Source organism: Microtus oregoni, unplaced genomic scaffold, assembly GCF_018167655.1.
Source record: "Microtus oregoni isolate MIOR12 unplaced genomic scaffold, Mior012 000002F_ref0000024, whole genome shotgun sequence".
Classification (NCBI taxonomy): domain Eukaryota; kingdom Metazoa; phylum Chordata; class Mammalia; order Rodentia; family Cricetidae; genus Microtus; species Microtus oregoni.
The window spans coordinates 56,280,822-56,307,362 of NW_024543061.1; the positions used below are offsets into that span (position 1 = coordinate 56,280,822).

The following is a 26,541-nucleotide window of genomic DNA, read 5'->3' on the forward strand; positions in this document are numbered from 1 at the left end:
TTGTTTGTTTGTTTAATGTGTCTGTCATTCCTCCCAATATTATTTTCCACCCACCTCCTATCCATCATGTTAAAAAGTCGGGCCTGTCCCTAGCTCAACACCCTTTAGAGGCTCCAATTCAGAGATAATGAAAACTGTCTCCCCACCCCAGGAGACTTCTACAGTTCCTTTCTTCTCCTGTCCATCTCCCCTTGGCTGTGCTTCAACATCACTGACATTCTTTCTAGCCCCCCCCCCCCAATATTCTTTGCATTGTCCTGCCTGGTGTTTCTCCCTCAGCTCCTTTTCTTCCACAGGTACTTTTCCTCTGAAACATCCTTGACTGTAGCTCTGTACAAACCGTCAAAAAAATAATTGTAAAAAATACATCTGATAAAGGTCTTTTGGGGGGGGGGTTATTGGGGGGGTGTTTGGTTTTTTTGTTTGTTTGTTTGTTTGTTTTTTGAGACAGGGTTTCTCTGTGTACGTCCTAGCTGTCCTGGAACTGTTTTGTATACCATTTGCTATTATAAAGAAATATTCAAATAGATATACATATTTGATGCTTCATCTTCTGCCAAATCCACTAGTGGGAAATCAAGTCAGAGAAACACTGGGTTTGACTTTTATTACAGTCCTAAGTAGACAGCAGAATGTCTACTTATGTTTTCTTATATAAAATAAACACATGGCACAACATAGAATTCATCTCTAAACCTTTCTATTTAAATTTCTGCTGTAATATCAATTAACTATGTAATGTTATGAAATTTACTTAACTCTAAGCCTATTTTTAACACTATTAGGTTTTAATAACTATATATAACTTCCTGGACCGTTTTAAATGCAAATTATACTTTGTGTATCATACACAAAAGTACATGCAAGATGGGCATAAGATATAATGCCTGCTGCTTAAGTGATTAAAAATTGTTAGCTATCATTATTAAATTATGCTTCTCTGAATGAAATTCAGAGTCATTTTCCTCCTTTGGTAAAGAAAGGCCTATGATACTAAGGAGAAGAAAGTTGATGCCGGGGGCAGGAGCAGATAGATCCCTGGGGCTCAGTGGTCAGTCACACTAACCTAATTAATGGTGAGCTCCAGACTAGTGAGAGAACCTGTGTTAAAACTAGGGTGAGTGATGTCCTGAAGGCGACATCCAACATTTTCCTCTGGCTCCCACACATAACCGGGCTCCTGAACACATGTGTACAGGTGAGCAGGGGTGCACACGCACATAGATGCCCACAATTCTTTAAAGTAAATAAATAGACTTTTATTTTATAAGTGTGTTACTCAGAAGGAGATTCATCTTTTAATCTATGCTTTTATTTTGATATATCTTTTCTACTTTTCTATATTATTACACAAGCATTCCTTTTTAATAACACAAAGTACATGCAAGGAATAGATTTACTCCTACTTGTTAGGTGAAATCATGGGAAAATACTACAGTTATAAGTGTTTAAGAGGTTGGGATGTAGTTCAGTGGTAGAGTTAAAAATAAATTAATTTTTAATGTAATCAAATGAAGACATCATTTTTTAGAAATCGGTCAGCATAAAGATTTTAATTAAAATAATAGAGATCCCCACCACAATAATTCTGTTTCAAAAGTACTGATATTTAACTACAGAGTTCTCTTTTGGCATTCACCTCCATGTCTTGAGAATCATGTGCTTGGCTGCTAATTTTTATACTGTGTTCCCAACTGTTAACCTCTTACTATAGAACATAAGCCTTCAACCTTTTTACTACAGTGTTGCCTTTTCCAAATACACCTTTTTCTCCTCTCACCTCCACAGTGTAATTTCCTGTAGTTTGGAGTTAAGTTGGTTGGCCATGATTACACTGCAATAATTTTGAAAGGAATAGTTAAAAGCTCCAATATCAGTAGACTGTGGTTTCATAAGCAGTTGTCCTTCAAACATTAAACTGTAATACTGCATGTTTCTTTCCCTGAGTGTGAATCATGAGTTTAAGTCTTGCAGACAACATGTTCAACCTTGCCTAACATAGGCATTCTAAATTTGCTTGACTACCTTATATTTTTCTGTGTAATGATTTTTAAAGGAACATCATTAGCATATGTATAATACAGTTGGGGGGATGCCAAATAAGAAAGACTTTCCCTGCCACAAAGGAACAATTAAGCTTTGGAGTGAGTAACTTTGAGGAGCCAGGCACTCACTCTCCTTTACCACAGGTTTTTAAAACAGGACATCTGTTTTAGGCATAGTTCTATTCGAACAATAGAACTCTGCTGGTGTTTCTTCCTCTTCCTGTCCCCCAGAGGCCACTTTGGAGGCTTTTAGCCCACCTTTTATACGCCGATGGGACTCTGGCTACTAATATGTACAAAAATTACCACTATTGTTTATTTAGAGCTTAATAAGTATCCGTCCCCATGCTAGGTGTTTTACGTATATTATCTCATTAGTCTTCAGAACGGAGTGAGATGGCAAAATTAGCTGTAGAGAGATCACGAAACTAAGACCTCCAAGGCAGAATTTGAATCTGGGCATTGAACATAGCAATGCTCCTTCCTTCTTTATTGATAATGTTCAGAACAACAACATACAAAAGTAACAGAAAAGGTTATCTGTATTTATTATGTGACAACTCAGATCACCACAATGCTGAACCTATTAGATGAATCATTCCTTTAACCTTCCCACTCATTTGGAGGTTATTATTTTTGTTAGTAGTGCATATTTTTCTCTTCACTGTGACCAAATGCTTGGCAAGAAATGACCTAGAAAAAGAAGGATTTATTGGGGATCCTGGTTTGAGAACGTATCACTATAGCTAGAAATGTCAGTAGGCAGTTCAGACTTCTCAAGTCCTCACGCCTCGAGGGAACAGGAAGCAGAAAAAGACTAAATAAAGGATGAAGTGAGTCTCAAGGCTCACCAGTCAACAGCCTACTTGCTCCAGGTAGGCCCTACCTCTTGAAGGTCCCAAAACTGTGCATGCTATCTGGGTACCAAGTGCTTCAACATGTGATCCTGTAGGGTACATTTCACATTCAAGCCAGAACAGGAATAGTTATGTTGCATATTTCTTCTGTATTTTATTCTGTGACAGTCTGTCATCTGGTAAAATGGTTTCTTGCATGAGGCTTTTGAAATTTGATGGTGACTCGTATATATTAATTAAGACCAAATACATCTTGATCTATAAAAATTGGCTTAGGATAAAAGTCTCTTTTTCAACATATTATATCAATATAGTAAGAACACCATGAAGTTCAAAGGGTTCTGGGCCAGGAGACAGAAAAGATGTTTTCTTGCCCACCCAGTCTCTTACTGACTGTATTCATAAGCCAATCATTATGCCCATGTTCTTTTACTGTTAAATGGGAAACAACAATTACTACAAAATAGCTTTTTCCCCTGTAATGTTTTTGAAAGATTTTTATCTCTGGATGTTGGTTCATTGATGGGAAAGGAACCATATAATTCCCAAGTTAGTTTGTACTATGCTGTGATTTACATATATCATTAAGGAAGGGTTGGCTGAGTAAACAAGTAGGAGCCATACTTGTGAGTATCATGACAATAACTAAAACAGGAAGACATTGAAAATCCATGGTTGAATGTCTCTTGAAAGTCATTGCTAACCAAGTCACTAAGCTCTAGAGACTCTATGAGATGTTGCCACACTGCTTCATTACCCTCTGAATATATTTCTCTGAGTTATTCTTTATCACCAGCATCCTGTGTCATGCCTGATCCAGCAGGAGCTGTTGAAATGGTTGATGACCATTCACCATAGTCCTCCACTCTACCAACTGAGCTATCGAAGGAAGCTTGGACTGAGGGGCCCCTGGCAGTGGGGCCAGGATCTATCCCTGGTGCATCAGCTAGTTTATTGGAGCCCATTCCCTATATTGGGATACAATTCTCAGCCTTAATGCAAGGGGGAGGGGCTTGGTCCTACCCCAACTTAATGTGCCAGACTTTGTTGACTCCCCATGGGAGCTCTTACCCATTGGGAGGAATAGATGGGGGTGTGATGGGGAAAGGGGAGGGGAGTTTGGGGGGAGAGAGAACTATGGTTGGAACATGAAATTAAATTTAAAAAAATTAATTAATTTTTAATAAAGAAATGTGTTGATGGTTAGTGTAAATCTGGAAGATCAGAAAGAGAGATATTTTCCTAGGCAGAATGGTTTAGTTTAAGAGGTTAAATGTGTGAGCACAGAGTTTCAGACCTTTGTGCTCAACACCCAGCTCTTGCTAATAATTGTCCACAAATTACTTTTGTATTTGTGCCATATTTCCCTCAAAGCTTTCAGAGCTAGGCTTAGAACTCAGCCGCATATATGTTCGGCATGTGTTTTGTCACTAAAATATATCATCAGTGCTTGATTACTCCTCTTTAAGAATTCTGAGTACTTGGTGGCACATCCCTATAATCCCAGTTCTCTAGAGGCAGAGGCAGGAGGCACTCTGTGAGTTTAAGGACAGTCTATTCTACAAAGTGAGTTCCAAGGCAGCCAGAGCTGCACAGTAAGACCCTGTCAAAACAGAAAAAAAAAAAGCAAACCAATGAAAGCATTCTGAGTATCTTGTGCAGAGCTGTTGCAAGGAGTAAAAGAGATCATTTCAGTCCAGTATCCAAGACTCGGGGCTCTTAATCAAGCACTGTAAATACTGAGGGCTGAAACATTAGCTCAGGTGTCCTTTCTCCTCCTCTCTTTCGGTGCTGGAAATTGAATCCAGGATCTTGTATGTGCTGAGCAAGCGCTCTACCACTGAGCTACAACCCCAACCTCTACAGAACTTATACCCTGGGTTTTAAAACAATCATCATATAGATGTGATGTCATGTACCTTTTTTTTTTCTGTACTCTGAACCTGGGACTTCACTTGTGCCAGGCAAACTCTCACTAAATCACACCCCAACCCTCCCCAGGTTTCTAGTAGAAAACTTTCCCTAGAGAACAACATAATATCCCAAAGGCAAACCATATAGTCCTGGTGCTTGATTTCATAATCTGATATCTTTCTGACCCACTTCCATACTCCCAACTGGAGCCTATTCGATTAGAGAAGTCACTTTACTCTTGCGTGAAATCGATTACACTTTTGTTTGAAATGCATTATAATTTGGAGTAGTGTGAGAAGGCTGCTCATTAACCATAACAGAATTGAAAGCCAAGTTTGACGGTCAAAGAGAAACAGCGTAGAGCTGTGTCATTGCACACAAAGTGTGTCTAAAGACTTTCTTGAAAGGTTGTGAAATTGAAGGATAGGCCCTGAGGCAACAGGACTCATGTCACCCAGCTGGAAAGTTAAGACAATGAATTATTCCTAAGAAGGGCTGTTGTTCACGCAAATATTTTGTCCATTTGCTCTTTCATGGATAATTGCACGGAGTAACAAAAAACACCTACTTGACTTACAGCTTGGCAGCAACAGAAGCTTATGTTTTCTAAAAACAAAATAAGAAGCAGCTTTCCTGGACCATCTCTAAGTCAAAGTAAAATAAAGCATGTTTGGATCCCGTGCCTCTCAGTAATCATGTCCATGGAGTAATACTGTTGAGGTCAAGGTGTCCCAGAATTACAGAAAAAGGAGAGGGAGAGGAAATAATGTGTGTTAGCAATATGTCTTCTTAAAGATGAAGAGGCAAATGCTTTTCTTTCTTCCTTTTTCTCCCTTCCTAGAAAAATAAGGAAACCTGGGCTAGGGCATTACTCAGTAGTAAAGCACTTATCTATCATATGGACAATTCCGGGTTCAGTGCCCAGTATGACAAAAGAAGAAAAAAATAACTTAGTTCTAATCTTCCTGATAGTCCCCAAAGGGTTGGAGACAGGTTTTGAGCTCATGTTGTGTCTTAGTTATAATATCAAAGCTTAATCTTTTCAGGAGAGCTTACATCTTGACAAAACTAAGCCACTGAGAAAGTATCTTAATTTTCTTCTTTCTTCTCAGCAAAATGAGAAGTCATTCTATTCTTCTCCAGATACCATTATTACTTAGTTAGCAAGTGTTTAGAACACAACAACCATGCAGAAGGACTAACGGAAAACCGGATGATAAGGTGTCTCTTCATTCCAGACAAAATGAAAATGTAAATGCTATAGAGGCTATCGAATTTATAGCCATAGTATTATATATTATATAGATATGTTGTATCTATAGCATAGATACTTAAACAGATCAGAAATTATGTCAGCATTGAAGAAGAGGAGGATTCACGGAAGGTTTCATGAAGAAAGTAGTATTTACCTTTGAAAGACAAGGAAGAGTGTGGTGCACAGAAACAAAGGATAGGAAAAAGATACAGTGACCTCAGGAACCTGCATCTATGAAGAAGGGCAAGAGTAGAGACTGCAGGGCAGGTAGACAGTGTGGCACATCTAGAGGTAGTACATGCCAAGTATGGGAAAAGGTCTGAAAAAGCAAATTGTAGATGTGCCATGGAGGGCTTCTAATGCCAATCTGAGATGCAAGGTGCTGTTGTCCTGCTTCCCTGACAACACATCCTTAATAACAGAACTCAGTGAAACCGCATTCTTTAAGGGAAGGGGAGGGTGATTGTGGGAATGCAGGAGTTGGTTAGGACAGAGCACTAGTTCTGTATGGTACTGTAATGATAGACACATCACATTATACTCCTGCTAACATCCTTAGACTTATCTACATACAGTGTGTAAGTAGACATGACTTTAGTTCATATGAGCATATCCATACTGGCTTGTTAGTTGTCACAGATGTGCCACAATAGCACAGGTTAGTGGCAGGGGGGACACCCTTTGTCTCAGAAGGTAAGATTCTATATAATAGCTTTCCTTTTACTTAATTTTATATAAACCTGAAAAGTATTTTTAAAGCCTGTAAAGCCAGACCTGATAGTGCACACTTGTAAAGCCCCTGCTCACATGGACGGCTAAGAAAATGGTAGAGCATTTGCCTAGCATGTGCAAAGTCCTGGGTTCCATCCCCAAACGGAAAAAGAAGTTAACCAATAAAATGATGAATGACCAATTTTTCTGCAACCTAGTATCTAGGTATTCCATCCTTATTTTCACTTCTCAGTGTCTATACAGAGGCATACCCACTACCTTTAACTCACGATAGATGTCAAGAGAAACATCCAACTTTAAGGATATTACTCTCTGGACAAGAAGAGATACCTTTTGAAATGAAAATGACTGATAGCAAAGGGTAAGGACATAGAGAAATGAAAATTAAACATTCTAAGGAGAGAAGCAAAGTAAATGCAGTGACTTGGTCTGGGTCCATGTAGATGGATTTTGAAGCAAACAGCATAGTTTGATGGTGCTCCTGCTAATAAGGAGCAAAAACTTCTTTCTAGATGTCACAGAGACCATGGCGTCCTCTAAGTTATCACCAACGCACATTCCTCTTTTTTGGTGTGCAGTGTTTATACCGTAGCACAGATAACTGAAGGTTGTTTGGGTACTTACTATGCAGATATCTGGCATGGGAACCCAAACGTTGCCTGATGAGCCCTCTTGCAGTCACAGAGCACATCCACAAAGCCAATCTCCTTATTTGTGTCTACGAGGCATTTTGTTTCTCGTGAAGACTATAGATGAACCTCTTCATCCATGCAGCCTTTGTGGGAAAAAAAAAAATGCATGCTGGAATAAAAGCAAGAGGACCATTCCCTTGTGAGAAGAGTCCATCTTCCAGAACATTTTTATCAATGAGACATTATTTGAAAGGAAAGAGTTTCTGAGTCAGCTTTCAGTTTGAATTGTCCACACCTACCTAGTCCATGGACCTTGGGCAAGTCATGTAACCTTACAGGTCAAGTCCTGTCTTATTAATCTATAAAGTGAGAATATTTCAGCACACATGGAAAAAAAGGTAAATGTGTCTGGCATACAGTAGGTACTCAGTGAGTCTGTTTGCTTCTCTCCTTCCCTGACCCCTTTGCTAAAAGTTCACACTTTCTTCAAACCATCAAGTCATTTAATGTTTAAAGGTAAATATTTAATGAGCACCTATTGTAAGTAAAACCTTTGTCAAATGGTGCCAATATGACTATAGCAAAGATAAAACTTTATGAGGTCATTTCTTTGTCACCAGGGTTAACAACCTTGAATGTACATAGCTCTGGTGAATTGTGATCTCATTTCAAGTGAACTAAGTCAGACTTACAATTGCATCAAGATTTATAATCTGTACTAACCACTGACTCACAGTTCATATCCAGTACTTGGGTCCCAAATGGATCAGAGCTTTCTTTTACTTACTATGGCGAATCAGACTTAGAAAAATGCACACTTGGTGCTTTTCCAGAGGGCCCTGGTTCTGTTCCCAGCACTTACATGACAGTTCATAACTGCCAGTAACTACAGTTCTAGGGGATCTGGCACAATCTTCTGGCCTCTACAGGCACTGGGCATTTACATGATACACATACATACATGTAGGCAAACACTCATACACATAAAAATAAATTTTAAAAAAAGAGCCAGGCATGGTGGCACACACTTTTAATCTCAGTACCTGGGAGGGAGAAGTGAAAAGAAAAAATGAGAGAGAGAGAGGAGAGAGAAAAGAATCTCAAACACACAGAACTGGGAGAAGAATGACTCAGTAAAGTGCTTGTAAGCATAAGAAACTGAGTTCAATTCCCAGAACCCACATAAAAATACCAGGCATACTAGTACACACTTGTACTCCTGGGAAGTGGGGAAAAAAATATCTCTGGATCTTAACACCAGTCATTCTAGCCTAACTGTGAACTTCAGGCCACAAGAGACCCCATCTCAAAGGCTGTGAAAGATGTGCCTGAGGATGACACCTCCCATGCACATGCACAGGGATACATGTGTGTGTGAGTGCACACACACACACATGCACACACAGATGAACACAAACACAAGAGAAATGCAAGTCAGTAACAAAACACCAAAGAGCTCAGTCCAAGACAATGCACAAAGAATATTCATAGCCATTTCTAAAAAGAAAACATACAAATTGTCAACAGGTGTATGAAAAAGTGTTCAACATCACTAATCCCTGGGGAAAATGCAAATCAAAACTACAATAAAATATACTGTTCCATGCCTGTTAGAATGGCTGACCCATAAAGAGAAGAAAGACTATCGAGCAACAGAAACCTTTTTAGGGATATATACTGTGTACTGCGAAGCCATTATAGGACACAAGTGGAGTCCTCAGAAAACCAAAAGTAGAATTTCCATGTAATTAACAGTACCTCTGCTAGACATATGGCCAGGAAACTAAAATCACTGTGTCAAGATTTCATTATGACACTATTGGCTATTGCCGAGAGATGAAATCAACATAAGAGTCTAAGACACATGAACAAGTAAAAACAAACAAAAAAACTTTGTGGTATGTAGATAAACACATATGCATAATGTACACACATACATATGCATGTGCACACACACACTCATACTAGACTGGAGTACTGTATGGACTTTAGAAAGGAGAAAATTCTGTCCCTTGTAGCAATATAAATGACCCAAAGAAACGTTGTGCTAAGGAAAATAAACCAGACGCAGGAAAACAAATCCCATACACTGTTGCTGATTGCCAAGGACTAGGCATAAGGAAAATGGGAAGGCTGGCCAGAGTTTCCATTAGGCTCTGGAGACCTGATGGACAACAAGCTGACTGCTGACTACAGTTAGGAATACTGTATCCTATAGTGAAATTGGCTAAGGAAGCAAATCTTAAGTTTTTTCAACACAAACAAAGAAAATTCTATAAAGTGAGGAATATTTTAATTAATTTGATGATGGTAATTATTTCACAGTGTATACATATATCAAAAGAATACTATGGTGATCATTTAAATATCTTATCAGTTATATCTTAATAAAAGTGGAAGCAATATGAAGTAAGAAAAATAACCATTATCAGATCCAGCTGACCTGCTGGAGCAGACAGTGTGAGCAGAGCTCACATTTAGATTGATTTGTTCCATGTAGCTACACACTGTAGGGTGTCTGCTAGTATACTCGGGTGAAAGCTGACTTCCTTCTCCCTGTAAAGCCACCTGGAGGGTGCTAGAAAGGCAGCAGTGCCCTCCTCCCTCACTGGGTATAAACTCAGCTCCCTCTCTGTATGTCCCTAGAGGACTGTTCTCTCCTCCAGAACTTGACTCACACCTTGTTCTTTTTCCATTTCAGAAATTACCATGGTTGACACAGAGATGCCATTTTGGCCCACCAACTTCGGGATCAGCTCTGTGGACCTCTCTATGATGGATGAGCACTCCCATTCCTTTGACATCAAGCCCTTCACCACGGTTGATTTCTCCAGCATTTCTGCTCCGCACTATGAGGATATTCCCTTCACAAGAGCTGACCCAATGGTTGCTGATTACAAATATGACCTGAAGCTCCAAGAATACCAAAGTACGTTCGCTTTCCAAACTCCTAATACTGGAATTAGACAAATCTCTGAATACCCTGGGATAGATGCTCCGGAGATTAGAACTCCGAAGAGAAAGCATCATCTCTCATTTATGCATGGCCCTTGAAGTTCAAGTATTTGAGAGGCCAAAAAGAAGCCAGTACATGAATGTCTGTTCCAACCTCTTTTCCCTTTCCTTCTCCTCCCTCCCTCCTTTCTTTCCTTTCTTGATACCTTCTTAAGAGCGTTTATAACCTGATTACATTGTCAGTTGTGTCTTAGGCTGAGAGTTCATCGTGTAAACTACATGCTCCCAGCTTCTTATGAGTTATCGTCACGATTGTAGACAAACTTTTGTGACTGGTCATCCCTAAGTTACTATTACAGTTGATATCTTTTTTTTTTCTAATCTGTAGTTTGTGAAATTTACCCCAAACCCTAGTTTGGGGCACAAACTTACATTTTAACACTGTAGCTGATTGACATATTATCATGCCATTAAGGAAATTACCATCAAACATCAGATTTAAAAAAAAAGCCAAAACTGAACTTTTCAAGATAAAGTATCATTTTTGTGATGCTGTTTCCTTGATTTTTATCTTGTGGGCTGATGTGCTGGTTTTCCAGAGTCACCCCTGTGTCACTGGCAATCATTACTTGATCATAAGTAAGAACTTCCTGTAATTTCTAGTTGTTTTCTTTAGATAGATAGTATACGTGGTTATATTTATCTGTGTGGTTCTGGGTTAAAGCCTAATATGGAAATTCATTAGGCCTGAGCCACCGGCAAAGGCAGCACTTGCTTCACACAGGTTTCTCCCGCTCTCTATCAGAGATCACTTCACAAACCACCTCTTGACTCAACCCTGTTGATAACCTGGCACCTCGGGCTGGGCTCACTGTGACATTTTTCTCAGCCATGTTCCTCCTTCTGTGTTTCTTTTTCAAGGAAGGTTTAAAACTACTTCTAAAGAGCAGCATTTCAATAAAACCCATAATAACAGAGTGAGTGCCAGGTGCAGCCCACCCTCCTGCCAAAGAAACTGCACTGCTTCAAACTATGTGCAGTGTCTGTGGGGAGCAAGGGGGCAGACTTCAATCCCTCACTCTTAATTCCCTTCCCGCTTTATTTGTGCAGGTGAGTGTGGGGTGTTGGGACTTGCCTGAGATGATAAAGTCTACTTTTTCCTATCTGAGCACCAGATGCCTTCATGCTCCCCAGCACTTCTCCGAGATAGTAAAGTTATGGGACGAGCATATGAAGGCCACCATGGGAAGCCTCGGTGCCCTTTTAGGATTGTTTGTCATGAGATAACCATCTTCTCAAATTTTCCGATGCACAGGTGCGATCAAAGTAGAACCTGCATCCCCACCCTATTATTCTGAGAAGACCCAGCTCTACAACAGGCCTCATGAAGAGCCTTCCAACTCCCTCATGGCCATTGAGTGCCGAGTCTGCGGGGATAAGGCGTCAGGCTTCCACTATGGGGTTCACGCTTGTGAAGGATGCAAGGTAAAGACAGATTTTAAAAATCATCAAAGAATTTTCTGAAATTTTGCCTATCCCTTTTCCTGTTGTAAACCCACTCTGGGGAATTAAGATAAAATTGTAATTTTTGGCAGAACTCATTTTTCATGTAATATAATATTTGAAAATCTAAGAAAAGCTGATAAAAGCAGGGTTACTCTGCCCCTCTTCTCCTCCAAAATGACTCTTTGAGACACCCATCTACGTGTATCTTGCAGAATTTTTTAAAAGGACTTGTCCAAGGTGTCACAGCAAGAGTGAGTGGTGGGCCAGCACCAGGAGCTAAATTTCCTGATTTCCCTAGTGTGTTTTTCATCATGTTGTGTAATCTCTTATACAAGTAAGATTTGACAAATTATATATGTGTATCACTTGATCCATAGACTAATTCTGTAATATTGAACATATTTCTACATTATGACTACAGAAACTGTGAGTCAAAGGCATGGGGTCACGAGGGTGAGGGCTTCAGTGGTAGACCAGGTGCAAGACCCTGTATTTCATCTGAAGACTGCAAAAGGAGAAACAAAATTGTGGATTGGTGAGGCTTGTCCCTACCAAGCCCTATGCTAGTACTGTGTTTCCTTAGTTCAGCATCAGCCTAAGCCTGTGTAATTAGGTGAAAAGAGACAATGACGCACTTCCTTTGTGAAAGAATACTTTAGAGAGTTAATAATATGCTGCCCCAGTTATAAGAAAAATACTTCAATGCATTTGTGTTTTTATACAGTTTAAAACAACTTTAACATACTCAGGGATAAAATAATATTTAATCTATCATGTGCCCATATAATACATTGTTCATCAGTACTTACCTTATAAATACTGGGGAGTGCGGTAGTGCACACCACTAATACTAGTACTCAGAAACAGAGGCATCAGCATTTCTGTGAGTTCAAGACCAGCCTGGTCTACATAGCAAGTTTCAAGCCAGCCCTATCTCAAAAAAATAAAACATAGATAAATGAATAAGTACTGCTTCCTTGAGCTTTTTCTGGGGAATAAAGATGAAGCATACCAGGTAGACATGAGTTAGCACTTCTGGGTTCTAGATGGATGATAGGCCAAGAAGAGAAACTAGTTTTTATTAAATTCTTACCCCCAGCAGATATTGTATAAGTGTGTGTGGTGATGGTAGTGGGGTGTGTGTGTGTGTGTGTGTGTGTGTGTGTGTGTGTGTGTGGTATGCCATTACTTAACCACATTATACAATCATTTTCTCATCTGTAAAACAATGAAATTCAGCTTTCTCTAAGGTTTTTTTCAGCCCAAAAACAATCAAATATGTTAAAAAGATTCAAGCCAGTCACCTCTGCCACTTTCTCAGTCATAGCCTACCAGTCACATACACGCTTTACCAGTCACCTCGTGTAGAAAATGATTTGGCTAGGTTGATAGCCAAGGTCTTACATCTCTAAGGCTTGAATTTCAAAATGAGTCCTTAAAGCACTCCTGACAAGAGATGCTATCACTTAAAACACTAAAACCCACTCATGAGTTTGTCCTGATAGCACTTGCCTTGGCCTGATGGCACATGCTTAGCCTGTTGTCACCTGCCTGGCCTGATGGCACATGCCTTGGTCTGTTGCTACATGCCTGTGAGCCCCACCCACAGGAGGTGGAGGCAGGACAGACAGCAAGACACTTTGTTTCAAAAAACAAAAACAATGAAAAGAAATCACTCTGTGATTGAAATAGCTTTGAAGTTAAATCATTCTACAAACCCAATAATCTGAGATCCCTGTAAGTAGTAAGCATATGTTATTGTATTTAATGAGTAAAGTTTACACAGTTTTTTTTTGAGTTGCTGAATTCTGAGCCATATTTGTCTGAAGAAACCATTCAGTTTGGGTAATGCTGGTCATGTACATTAATGAGTGTGAACTGTCTGATTGCTCAGACTTTGTAGTAATTTATTTCCTATATGTTGGTAAAGTGCCTAGAAAATTGGAATCTGCAAGCAAGCAATTTCACCCTAGCTCTAGTCACACATTCATGGGAGTTAACATTGGTGAAGACAGTTGAGAATTGAAAGTCAGCAACATTTTCAGTATTTGGTGATAGTGATAAAAGTTATGCCCCAAAGACACTAAAACTCAGAAGGCAACGCAAGCAAAAAAGAAAGAGGAAGAAAAATCTAGCAGTCTTCACATTGTGATCAGGAAAGGCTAAAAAGGGGACTGGAAGTGTAGCTTAGTGACAGGGCACCTGCCTAGCATGAACAAGGCTGAGTTCCATCCCCTGCAATGCCAAACAAAACAAGCAGACAAGGAAAAACAGGGTGGAAGGCAGAGATGCAGAGTAAACAATAAAACTAACAAAATGCAGGTAAATCCATACCTGCCATAGACAAAACCCACCAAGCAAAAACAGTACAAAAGAACTAGGAATATTGTACTTAACTGTAATAATTTACAAGCCTCCCAAAACGTAGGAGATGGAATTCCTAGACAAAAACAAAAGAGAGTTGTGCTTCCCTAGGAAGGGAAAATAGACATGTATACATATTATTTTATTTTTTGAGACAAGCTTCAAATTCACAATCTTCCTGCCTCTGCCCACCTTGCTGGGATTGCAGGCCTGTGACACCACCCCTAGCCAAAGACCTGTACATTCTAAAGATGAGAAAAGATTAATGGGGGAAAAACGTAATGATGCATATGTATAATGATGACATAATGGGACCCATTGATTGGTGTGCACGCTTAAATTAGTAACAGAAAAGTAAAAATGCGAATGAAACAATGTGATTGGCTTCTTCATGTCACAGTGCTCAGAGTTAACACAGAGGCTCAGAGGTCCATGAGACTCTTTCATGACAGCCATGGGTTTGGAATTATTCCATGGTGTTAACACTGTTTATTCACCTTCCCATTCTCATTCTTTACAAGTATAACTGAAGAGTTATAGAAACTACATGATTTGGGGTGATGACAACACTGGTAGCTAGTGGAATATTTGCTCATATGCTCTTACATGTGATTTCTCTGTTGGATGCTGGTAATTGTACCAGTCACTGCTCTGTTACTGGGAAGAGCCACCATGACCACAGCAACTCTTAGAAAAGAAAGCATTTAAATGAGGGCTGGCTTACAGTTTCAGAGGTATGGTCCCTTATCATGGCAAGGAACACGGCAGCATGCAGGCAGATGCTGGAGCAGTAGTTGAGAACTACAACCCGATTGGTAGGCAGAGAGAGGAAGACTGGAACTGGTATGGGCTTTTGAAACCTCAAAGCCCACCCCCAATAACACATTTCCTCTAACAGGGCTACTCCTAATCTTTTTAATCCTACGCAACATTTTCACTTCCTGGTGACTAACCATCTAACATATGAGCCTATGGGGGTCATTCTTACTCAAACCACCACATTACTATAACGTGTACACATAGCCCCAGTTGCTGAAGAGGATGAGGAAGAAAGACCACTTGAGAACAAAAGTTTGAAACCAGTTTAGGAAACACAGATCCTGTATAAAAAATAAGTTGTTCTCAGTTTTAATTTGTCTAAGAAATATATGTAAATGAAGTCTACATAAATAAAAGCTCTTTAAAGTCATCACAATAATTTAATAAAAAAAGGAGTCCTAAGACTCAAAAGTTTGATGCCCACTTATTATAGGGCGTGGGGCCTGAAGAAACACAACTTAAGCTCCAAACTGCGCCTCATTCCCAAAAGGTCAATGGCCATTAATAACAAAGATGTCCACTCAGCCTGTCACCAGTGCCTGTGAGAACTAAGGAGAAGGAAAAAAAATCAGCAAATGTTTTTGTCTCACCCGGACATAGCTTAAAATGAACCTTGGCAATTTAATATTTGTCATTTCCATAGGGTATAGGGTACTCCCATAATTAAAATTCAGTTGACCATAAAGTTTATGGACTCATTTATGGATCAAAACGAATATTGCATAAGGTGAGAAGATTAGGACGCCAGTGTATGGCTCATATCTGTGATCCCTGTCAAAATTCAAGCAGGAGCACACGATTGGAGTTGATAAAATGAATAGTGACAGGCTCTTATGTTACTACTGCAGACTTACACAAAGTAAAGCCTCCTCCATCTGAGAGCTTACACATCACATGGCTTAGGGCTTGAAAAACTACCATTTGCTGTTTGCAAATCCACGTTTGTGGTTTTGTTTTCTTGAGTGTAATCCTTGTTTTAGGGCCCCCTTTATTAGTAAAATAGAATACCCGAGGCTTCATTCTTAAAGAGAAGAGTTCTTTGGGCTCGTGGTTCTGGCTCCAGGTTGAGAGTCCACAACTGGTGACTGTTTTCTTGATGCAGAATTCTAAAGTAGTGTAGGACTTTACATGGTAAGAGACAGGAAGTGGGGTGCATGTGTTTGTGTGTTTGTCTGTCTGTCTGTCTGCCTGTCTGTGTATCTTTTAGTATCTCTTCCTCTTATAAGGTAACCAATATTCAATCACAAACTCCACCCTAAGGGCTTTATCTAATCTTAATCACTGACCAAAGGCCCCACCTCCAGCTTCAGTCAGATTAAGTTCCACCCTTTTCCATTCATGGAAAGATTAAAACTTAACACTGGAACCTTGGGAGACACACTCAAACCAGAGCAATCATACTTTGTAATCTCTTCCGAAAGATCATTTAGAACCAAGACTTACTAAAGCTCTGAGTAAATACAATCTGCACTACAGCACAATGAACCCTACTTTTGTGTGGGGCCCTGTCTTGTATAAATGGCTTGAATACATTCCTGCCTGCCAAGGGTAGCTCAGTAACTCAGCTTCTACAGGCTGAGTATCTCATGAAAAGGCTGCATGCAATCCCAGCACAGAACTTTCAATCTCGTGGTAAAAGCACTACCATGCTAAGCTTGTTGTACATGAAGTTTTGTAAAAAAATGGAAGAATTGTGGAGCTGGAGTTAAGAGCACTGGCTGTTCTTCCTGAGGACTCAGGTTCAGTTCCTGGCACCGTCACTGCAGTCTAGAACACCAGTCCTAGGAATTCTACGCCCTCTTCTGGCCTTTGTGGGGACTGCATAGGCGGGGTTTAAGGACAATGTGCTAGCGAAACACTCATACACATAAAATAAAAACAAAAAATGAATAAAATAATTAGATTGTTAACATGACTCCTCGGGTAAAGGTACTTTCTGAACAAACCTGATCACCTGAGTTAAGTACCCAGAACCTACTTAAAGTTAAAGGGAGAAAATCAGATCCACAGAGTAGTTATCTGACACCCTCCCCCACACACACAATAATAATAGTTAAATAAAGCAATTAGAGTGGAGCTGATAAATATTTAAAAACAAGACATAAACAAGAGCCAGAGTCGTCTTCTCACAGGCAAATAGGAAGACACTGGAATCAACGTATACACAAGAGCAGCTTCTGAATCAGTAACCAAAAACTTCATCCCATTCACTACATGGTATTCCAAAGAGACAGCTGTGAAAGGATAAGAAAAAGAATGCCGACTGAAAATGCACATTGTTTTATAGGCCCTAAACTGCATGCTGAAGAGCATACTGTTGGAGTGTTTCCTTATTAGCATTATGAAGAAGTTTTGGAAAAGCCAGCTTCATTCTTCAAGTCAGTAAATAAATCCACAGGAAAATATTCAATGAGATTCTTATATCTTCCTCATGTTTCTTGAAAGAGTTAAGTGACATGAATACAATTGCTTACCATTAATTTAGAGGGGAATAACAGTAAAAGTAAGTTCTTGGGTATGTATTCTATATATATTCAAATTAAGAATTTAAATATGGGGTTGGGCATAGCAGCCAACCATTAGTCCGTATACCATTAGTGTACCATTAGTCCCAGCATCAGGAGGCAGAGGCAGGCACATTTTATGAGTTCAAGGCCAGTCTGGTCTACACAGTGAGTTTCAGGACAACCAGGGCTACATGAGACCTTGTCTCAAAAGAATTTTTATACTGGTATAGAATACATAAATGATATCCAGGATGATTATTCTTTTAGCATTGAAGGGCTCCAAATAACCCCCAAATGATTCACTTTTGATATATATCATATGAATCAAGTTAAATTTTTTATTATCAAAATTATCAAAATTTTATTGTCAAAATTGAGCAATCAAAATTCCTCATCAGTATGGATCTGATGCATATTAACTTGCTGTTAATCATCAACATTGGCACAACCACAGTCTTGGGGCCCTTTGAGCAGAAAGAGGCTTCTATTGCATCAGGTTTGTAATGGGACATACTCTTTAGGATACTGTTAATATCACAGTATTAGCACACAGGAGTAGCAGAAATTCCAAAACCATAGCAAAGACAAAACAAGCTGACAATAGAGTCTTCAGCAGGGCTTTCCTGGGGAGATGCTCACAGAGCTGGGAAGGTGTTGATTTGCCATGCTCAGTCAGAGCCAGCAAGTAAGAGGAGTTGAGCTTTGGGCTTTCAGATAGAGCCAGGATTCTCAATAATGTTAGGATGTCATAAGCCAGTGGTACCTGAACTTCCAGAAGAAGCATCTTCAAATTCTCAATAATATTAGGATATCATAAGCCAGTGGTACCTGAACTTCCAGAAGAAGCATCTTCAAATTCTCTTTGAAGGAAAGAATTCCCAATTTAGACTTTATAGAATTTCTACAGTTTATGGTCAAAAGATAACGTCAAAATAAAACATCAGAAACCACATACAAAAGCAATCATTTTGAATGACATATCAGAGAAAGAAAGAAAGGAAAGAAGGGAGAAATGAAGGAAGAAAGAGAAAGAAAAACTAGTATTGACACCGTTTACTCATCTCCCAAATGCAGGTATTGGGAAGGCCTGATACAGGATAAAGAGCAGATCTGTAAGACTTGATTTAAAGGGGGATAGGAACCAAACAAACAGACCCCTTAAGAATGCCCAGGCCTAAAAACCAAATCAACTGAAACTTCTAAAAGTTAAACATACAAATATCACAATGAAAAAGCCAATGGAAAGCTCAAATATCATACTGGACACAGAGGGAAAGATGGTATCCAAATCACAAAGAATATGGAAAGAGTGTTCGTTCTGGAGCTGGCCAGATTTTGAAGGCTCATTTAGTTCTCAGAGCCAGTTGCTGGTGTTGTTGAAGGTTAAAAAGGTATGTTTGAGCCGGGCGGTGGTGGTGCATGCCTTTAATCCCAGCACTTGGGAGGCAGAGGCAGGCGGATCTCTGTGAGTTCGAGGCCAGCCTGGTCTACAAGAGCTAGTTCCAGGACAGGAACCAAAAGCTACGGAGAAACCCTGTCTCGAAAAATCAAAAAAAAAAAAAAAAAAGGTATGTTTGCACTAAACATTATCAGAGTAAATTCAGAAAAGTTCTCACTAGTAAACTTGGTGAGAAATGTTTGTTTTTACTTCTATCAGGATAATTGGGTTTTTATGTGACCTTATTTGATCGGTGTTCTGATTTTTACATATGAAATCAATAGTAGTAAATAAATAGGGACAACAATATGGAAAGCACAAAAGAGAAGTTCAGAAACACAAAATTAGCACAAGGAATAAGATTTGTCTAATTAGAATCCCAAAACTGATGAACAAGGGAAACCCAGAATCAGAAAACACAACCAAGGAAATAAGAAAATGAAAACCTATACCTACACACATGGTAGTAAGCCTACAGAGAAAGAGAATGTATAAAAGCAACCAGTAAGGCAGAAAGATCACCAAAACAGTTGACAGCATACTTCCCACAGCAACAATGGATGCACAAATGCAACAGGATTCAAAGTGTTAAGGGGTGTGCCTGTCATCTCTCAAGAATGGAAGTTAAATAAAATCTTTAAAAACTTTTACAAATCACTGAAAAATGCATTTCAGCATAAAGCCAGAGAGAAAATACCTACCAACACATGTGCAGATATTAAATAAGCGTCTAGAACATATAAAAAATGCCTAATGTTCAGTTTTAGACAAGATAGCCTGTTACAAACTTGGAAATGAAAAGCCAGGGAAATATGTTGAGATCATACTTACATTTTACATATAATAGATTCTCAACGAAATCTGACAACTGGGCATGGTGTCATGTACCTATGGTCACAGGTGCAAGGGAGGCTGCGGAGGGCAGCAAACATAAGGAGGTCTGACTACACCAAGCAGTAATGAGGCACTCAAGTTTCTATAACAGTTTAGAGGGCTATAAAAAACATGGCCAATTTGGAAAATAATCTTGTATTATCTTATAACATATATCAATTGTGTATCATATAGTATAGAAATTCTGACTAAAGAAAACCCATAAATTGTGTACAATAAACTGAGCGTGATGACACATGCCTGTAATTCTAGCATTCAGATGGCTGAGGTAGGAGAATTGCTGTAAATTTGAGGCCAGCTTGGGCTGCATAGCAAGACTTTACCTCAAAAAGTAAATAATACTTTATAGTAATGCTTATAGAAGTGCATTCATAATAGCAAACACAAGTAATCCAAACAGCTGTCGCCATGTGAGTAGATTAATAAACTGTACCAAGCTCAGAAAATAATCAGAAGGAAATAAAATCACAAGTGAGATTTTAATAAAGTATATTGTGGGCTCTGGCTGTGTCCAGTGGTTAGGAGACAATTCTATTCTGTAGAACTCACAATTTTAAGTAGGAGTAAGGAAGAGCAGAGAATAAACATTTAGACATGCATGCTGAGCATCTAATCTCTTAGGTAGATGATTTCTGCCATATGCTAGGAAGTCACAAGTACTACTAGAAACAAGACAGAATAAAAAGTAAGGAGACCGAGTTCCAGAAGTGGGGCACATAGAAGGACAGGACAACAGCATCAAGTTAGAGATGAGGTTGACTAAGAAGTTAAGATGTTACCAAAAATTTGTGATGAAGAAAGTGAACATATGCATACAGATTAAATTTTCCCAATCCTAGAATACAAAATCCACAAGACCCCAAAATTTTTGAGTGCCAATATAATGTCATATGGAAAATTTCATGGCTGACCTCTTTGAATAGGTCATAGTCAAAACATGGGTTCACTAAAATTACTATATAAAGGTATTTTTCAGCTCCTCATGGAGGTACACAACTAAAATACCAGCACTTAGAAGTACAAAACTGGAGAAACCCAAGTTCAAGGTCAGCCTGGCTACATAGACTATTGTCTTTAAAAATCCAAAGGCTCGGTAGCTCAAAGATAGCTTGCCTAGCTTGTATAATGCCTTGGATTGATCCCTATCACCACCTTCAGACTCCGTATATAAAATGTATATGAGCTGATCACAGTAGCACCTGCCTTGCAATCACAGCACTTGGGAGACTAATGCAAAAATACCATAAGTTTGAAGACAGCCTGGGCTATACAGTAAGACCCTTTCTCAGAAGGGGGGTGTGGATCAGTGGTAGGTAGAGTGGTTGGAATCCTAGCACAGGAAAAAGGTAAAGAGGAACACAGGTTTAATGCTTACAGACATTGGGCCCATATGTTCCCCCAAGACCAAGATAACTTTGTATATGCAACTATTCTAGAGAATTATTTTTAATCTGAAATCCATAATACTTATGCTCCCAAGTATTTCAGATAATGGAATACTAAGCCTGTATTTAGAGAAAAGGCTAGCCACTTGAGGGAAAGAAAGGGATCAAGTAACTTCAAGAAAAAAAAGCCAATATGACTTCATGAATTTTGGCTTGAGAAACAAGGCATGGAGCTGCCCCAGCTGAATTGGAAAAGGCCACAGTAAAGGAGCTTATAGGGAGGGCCAGGATTTCATTTGCGGACAGTGAGTTGAAGGACTAGTGACCTTTCCAGTAAGGATGTCAAGCAGGCCATAGAACATGCCTATTGTTTACTGTCCAAGACATAATGCTGAAGGCAGGGAGGTAGCTCGCTGGTAACATGTACAGAAGCTCTAGGGAGGTGGAACTGGAGAAAGTTAAAATCCTCGCCAAAGCAGAGCCAATATTAACTCAGTGGGGGCTTGTGTTGTTTATAATTAAATTTTATTTGTATTTATATTGTTGTCTGTGTATGATATTTAAGTGTGAGTATGAACATATGGCACCTTGCTCATATAGAGTCAGAGGACAACCTTGAGGGGCCCATTTGTTTCTTCCAACATGGGTTCCAGGGACCAGACTTGAATTGTTAGATTTACATGGTGCTTTTACCTGCTAAGTCATCTTGCTGACCCATTCCAGGTTTTCCATACCTAACAGGACCAGATGAATTTGAGAGAAATGAGTTTCATGAAGATTAACACAATAAGAAATGAGAAAACTATGGACATACACACACACACAATAGAGCTAGAAGGCAACTACAATTAAATTTTCTGCAGTTCTATCCAAAATATGTAGTAAATTCAGAAGAGTACTCTCTTAGCCCCAGAAGGACGTATTTGCATCTTGAAGTAGCAGATTTTCTGAGGATTTCCCAATTGCTTCTCATATTATTTCCTGCTATCTCTTTCTGCTTGCAAGCTACAATGGTGGGGGATTCTTTCAACTACATAAATAAATAAAGCAAATTCTGCAGGAAATTGCAACATGGAGAATTCCAAAAAGTTATCCACATGTGGATTTTTATTGGCCCTGATCATACTTTAGAAGGAAATGACTATAACTTTGCCAAGCTGCTTAGCACAATTATGAAGGCCGGGGCACGCTGCTGGAATCATTTGCTGAGAGACTGGACTGATTACATGGTGTTTTATTTGCATTACATTAAATCCAGAGCACTTCTTAGAACATGCTGAAAACCAAATGTAGAGCCAAGGTACACGGCCTGACATCACTGGGATGTGCTCAGTGTCTAAGAGGTGCAAAAGGACCCTAGAGGATCCTCCTGTTCTTTGGTTTACAGTAAGCCACAGAAAGCCACTTATACAAGGCCCCCATGGAATAACTGTGTCACAAACCCACATACTTATAAGTATATGCATAAGTTCATGTATGTTTTATGTACACAGATGTGCATATGTATAGGGTACAGGTGCATATGTATATGCATGCATATAAAAGATGAAGGACAGCCTCAGGTATCATCCTTATGAATACTGTCAACCATATTTGAGACAGGATCTCCCACTGTCTTGGAGCTCACCAATTAGACTAAATTGACTGGTCAATGGGTCCCAGGATTCCTCTGGTCTCTACCTTCCAGTCCTAGAATGACAAGCATACACCACATGAGGCCCAGCATCTTTACAAAGGGACCTAAGGATTGAACTATGGCCTCAGTCTTACAAGGCAAGCACTTTCCTGATTGAGCTATTTTCCCAATCCAAATCCACTTTTTCTGATATCCAGGTCAGTGAGTATGTCTTTATCCTCAGGCTGCTGCTTCCATGTGTCACACAGACTTAAAAATTGTTTATTTTCCCTATCCCTTTGTAGGGTTTTTTCCGAAGAACCATCCGATTGAAGCTTATTTATGATAGATGTGATCTTAACTGTCGGATTCACAAAAAAAGTAGAAATAAATGTCAGTACTGTCGGTTTCAGAAGTGCCTCGCCGTGGGGATGTCTCACAATGGTAAGTGAACACTGAGGACCATGTATGCACCTTGTCACTCTCATGGCCAATGCTAGGTCCAGGTCAGTAGGCACTAGGACAGCTAATGGAAATGGGTACAATTCTTCTATAAAATGAAGATGAGTTTCATCCTGATGAGAGCTTCTTTGTGTAGGCCAACTATTTCAGCTTTTACATAGAATCCTCCTCTGTTTGGCTGGGCTGGAGAGAAGATTTAAAACTTGGGGAAAAGATCTGTGGAAAACTGTAATATTTTAACACAAATGTAAGGATAAACATGATTTTTATGTTGCATTGAAATCTTTTTAAAAACAGTTTAAAAGCTAAATTATACTATTATGCATTGGTCATTAATACCCACTTTTTAAAACATATTGTCTCTGAGAGTATCAGAATTAAGTAGCATATCAGAATTTGGGCTCATGTATTTTCTTGTTGTTCTTTACCATGCAAAGATGAGCATAGCATTGTCTTTTACTTCAGAGAACACACAGATTTGTAGAAAAAAGTCACAAATATCTTTAATTCCCACAAAATTTCAATGCTACACAAATACAAGAGGATAAAACTTCACACTTTTTAAGCTCTATTTAGATTCAGACTTATAGCGTGTAGCCGTGTGAAGGAGTATTTTATAGTACATATGAGATCCTGGGGTTCCATCCCCAGCATTAAAAAAAAAAAAGATTTTGTTGGCTTCAGAGAAATAGTAGAGAAGACCATGTGCTCATGAGCTATAGCACTCACTCTCAATAATCATAGACGATCTATGCCTGCTAAAAACAACTTCTTCATTCTCATTTGGTTCTGATTGATTGACTGGCCCACAAAACTAATTCTAGTTGTAACTTCACAGTGTTATGTTTGTCAAATCTTATTAGTCAATTCTTTTTACAAAAAAAAAATCCTTATGGGTTCAAGAACTAACATATACTAAAGTTATCAAATTAAGTCTGAAGTTTTATTTCATTTGATATCCAATTTTTCCCTCCCTTCCTCCCTCCCTACTTTCCTCCTTCCTTCCTTTCTCTTCCTTTCTTTCTCTCATGCAGGAGATCAGAACCAGGGCCTTGTACACACTAAGTATGCACTTTACCACTGAGCTACAACCCCAGCTCCGATCTTTACTTTCTTTTGCTTTCATCTCTCGCAAAACTGATCTGGTAAGAAGATAATCTTTGAACTTAGTGTTCATCTGTGTGGACTCTGATATATCTGTAAGGGTTAATTTGTGTCCCATCTTGAAGTTGTTTGTTCCTCACAGTGGTTACCATCAAGATGCTTGTCAGTGAACAATTGGTTGATACTCTGCCCTCTTGAAAGCAGTAAAAGCTGTCGTTGTCATTATGGGCCGGTTCCTTTAAAAGCAAGAGTACATTATGAATAGAGCTATCAACAGCACTGGACAGGAAGGGAATTTGGTCCAACTTTCCTCAACATTTGACCACATCTGCTTTGTAGCAGTGTATAACTGCAGTCGTTGATTGCAAAATAATTTGCTGGTTTAATTCCATCAGTTTCCTTTTTATTTCAGACCTCATAAAACATAAGATCAAGTTTTTAGGCCAAGAACTTTATTTTAGTTGATGCAATCAAGTTGCAGCAAACTTATTTCATCTTTGTGAAGAAATCATTGACTTTGAGGTCATTATCATCAAGATAGTCTCGGAAAGCATGCCAGTACTGCTTCTAATGATTATTTTGGGGTTTGCCTATTTTAAAAAAATTATCATGTCTCACATTCATATGAAATATAGTTCTTAGCACTTATAGGAACCACAACACTGATGTAAAATATATTTCCTGTGGATTACAAACAAGCACACCTCACACGAAATGTATCTCCAATTCTTTAGCATTTGCAAGTAAAAATAGTATTTCAACTATATGCAGGGAGTGTGGCTTAGTGCATGCACAAGGCCCCAGAGTCCATTCCTAATACCCTTCTTCCCAAAAATTGGATTTATGTAATATGAATAGTATATTTTTTCCATCCAGAAAAATCAAAGAAAACTACCATGCACTTGATCATAAAGTCATCATTTGACTTTATCTAACAGTAAACTTGCACTCAGGAAGCAGGGGCAGGAAGATCTATGAGTTCGAGGTCAGCGTGGTCTATATAGCAAATTCTAGGACAACTTGGCAACATAGTGAGATCCTGTCTCAAAAGCAAACAAGTAAACAAACCTATTTCACTTACTCTACCTAGAGGGGGCCAATATGAAAAGTGTGTTCAGTTTGTCCTTGCAAAAGCAAGAACCAATGGGAGTTAAATGTCAAGGTATCAGAGACCTAAGGAGTTCAACCATTAAAGAAATTAAAGGTGACTAAGAAAACTCCTTCTCAGAGGTTTTCAGAGAAGTGTGTTAGCTGAACAATAGAGGAAACATCCATATTGTCTGTACACAGGAAGGGAATCTGCAGTGGGCTTCAAATCCTGATGAGGAAACATTTCTGAATACATTTTCTTAGTGGTTGTAGTCATACTAGTCAATGTGAAGCTTCCATCCACATAAAATGGATGACTTTCCTAAATTACAGAGGAGACATCCTGTGCATCCTACTGAATGTCGTTATGGAGTTGCTGTCACTGTGCACAAGAATAAGCACACCCCTGAGCCAACATGCCCCAGGATGTGCTGCTTTATTTCTAACTTTTATTTTATCTGTTTTATTTGGAGACAAAGTGTAGGCAGAGTTTTCTGTACTGCCAGCTGTCTCCCAAATAACCACACTGACTTATTATTAATTATAAATGCTCAGCCAATAGCACGGACTTCCTTTTAGCTAGCTCTTATAACTTAGATGAACCCATTTCTGTTTATTTACTGCTGCCACGTGACTCGTGGCTTCTTACCTCATTTTGTACATGCCCTGCTTTCCCTGACTTTGGCTGGTGAATCCTCAGACTCCTTCCTTCTTCCCAGTGTCCTACTAGTCTGACTTCCCACCCAATCTCATCCTGCCCAACTATAGGCCAGTCGGCTCTTTATTAATCAATGAAAGTAATACATATTGATAATGTACAAAGATTGTTCCACAGCAACAAGGTCTTACTATGTAGCTCAGTTTGACCTGGATCTCACAATCCTCCTGTCTCATTCTCCCACATATACACTGCATTCCTTTCTTCCTGTTCTTTGCCTCTGTTTAGCCCACTTAATCTGTTTAAATTC

General features: G+C 39.2%; 1 protein-coding gene across 4 annotated transcripts in view; it reads left to right on the forward strand.

The window, feature by feature from the left end:
- Pparg (peroxisome proliferator activated receptor gamma) overlaps nt 1-26,541 on the forward strand; it is a 132,418-nt gene that overhangs the window by 69,253 nt on the left and 36,624 nt on the right. For 3 of the 4 annotated variants that reach the window (XM_041637764.1, XM_041637785.1, XM_041637774.1), the window contains exons 3-5: nt 10,137-10,364; nt 11,706-11,875; nt 23,224-23,362. In XM_041637764.1, coding sequence (XP_041493698.1) covers nt 10,145-10,364; nt 11,706-11,875; nt 23,224-23,362 — 529 coding nt within the window. In that variant the 5' untranslated portion in view covers nt 10,137-10,144. Of the gene's footprint in view, nt 1-10,136; nt 10,365-11,705; nt 11,876-23,223; nt 23,363-26,541 lie in introns of those variants that run through there. The other variant, XM_041637794.1, reaches the window with a different exon arrangement.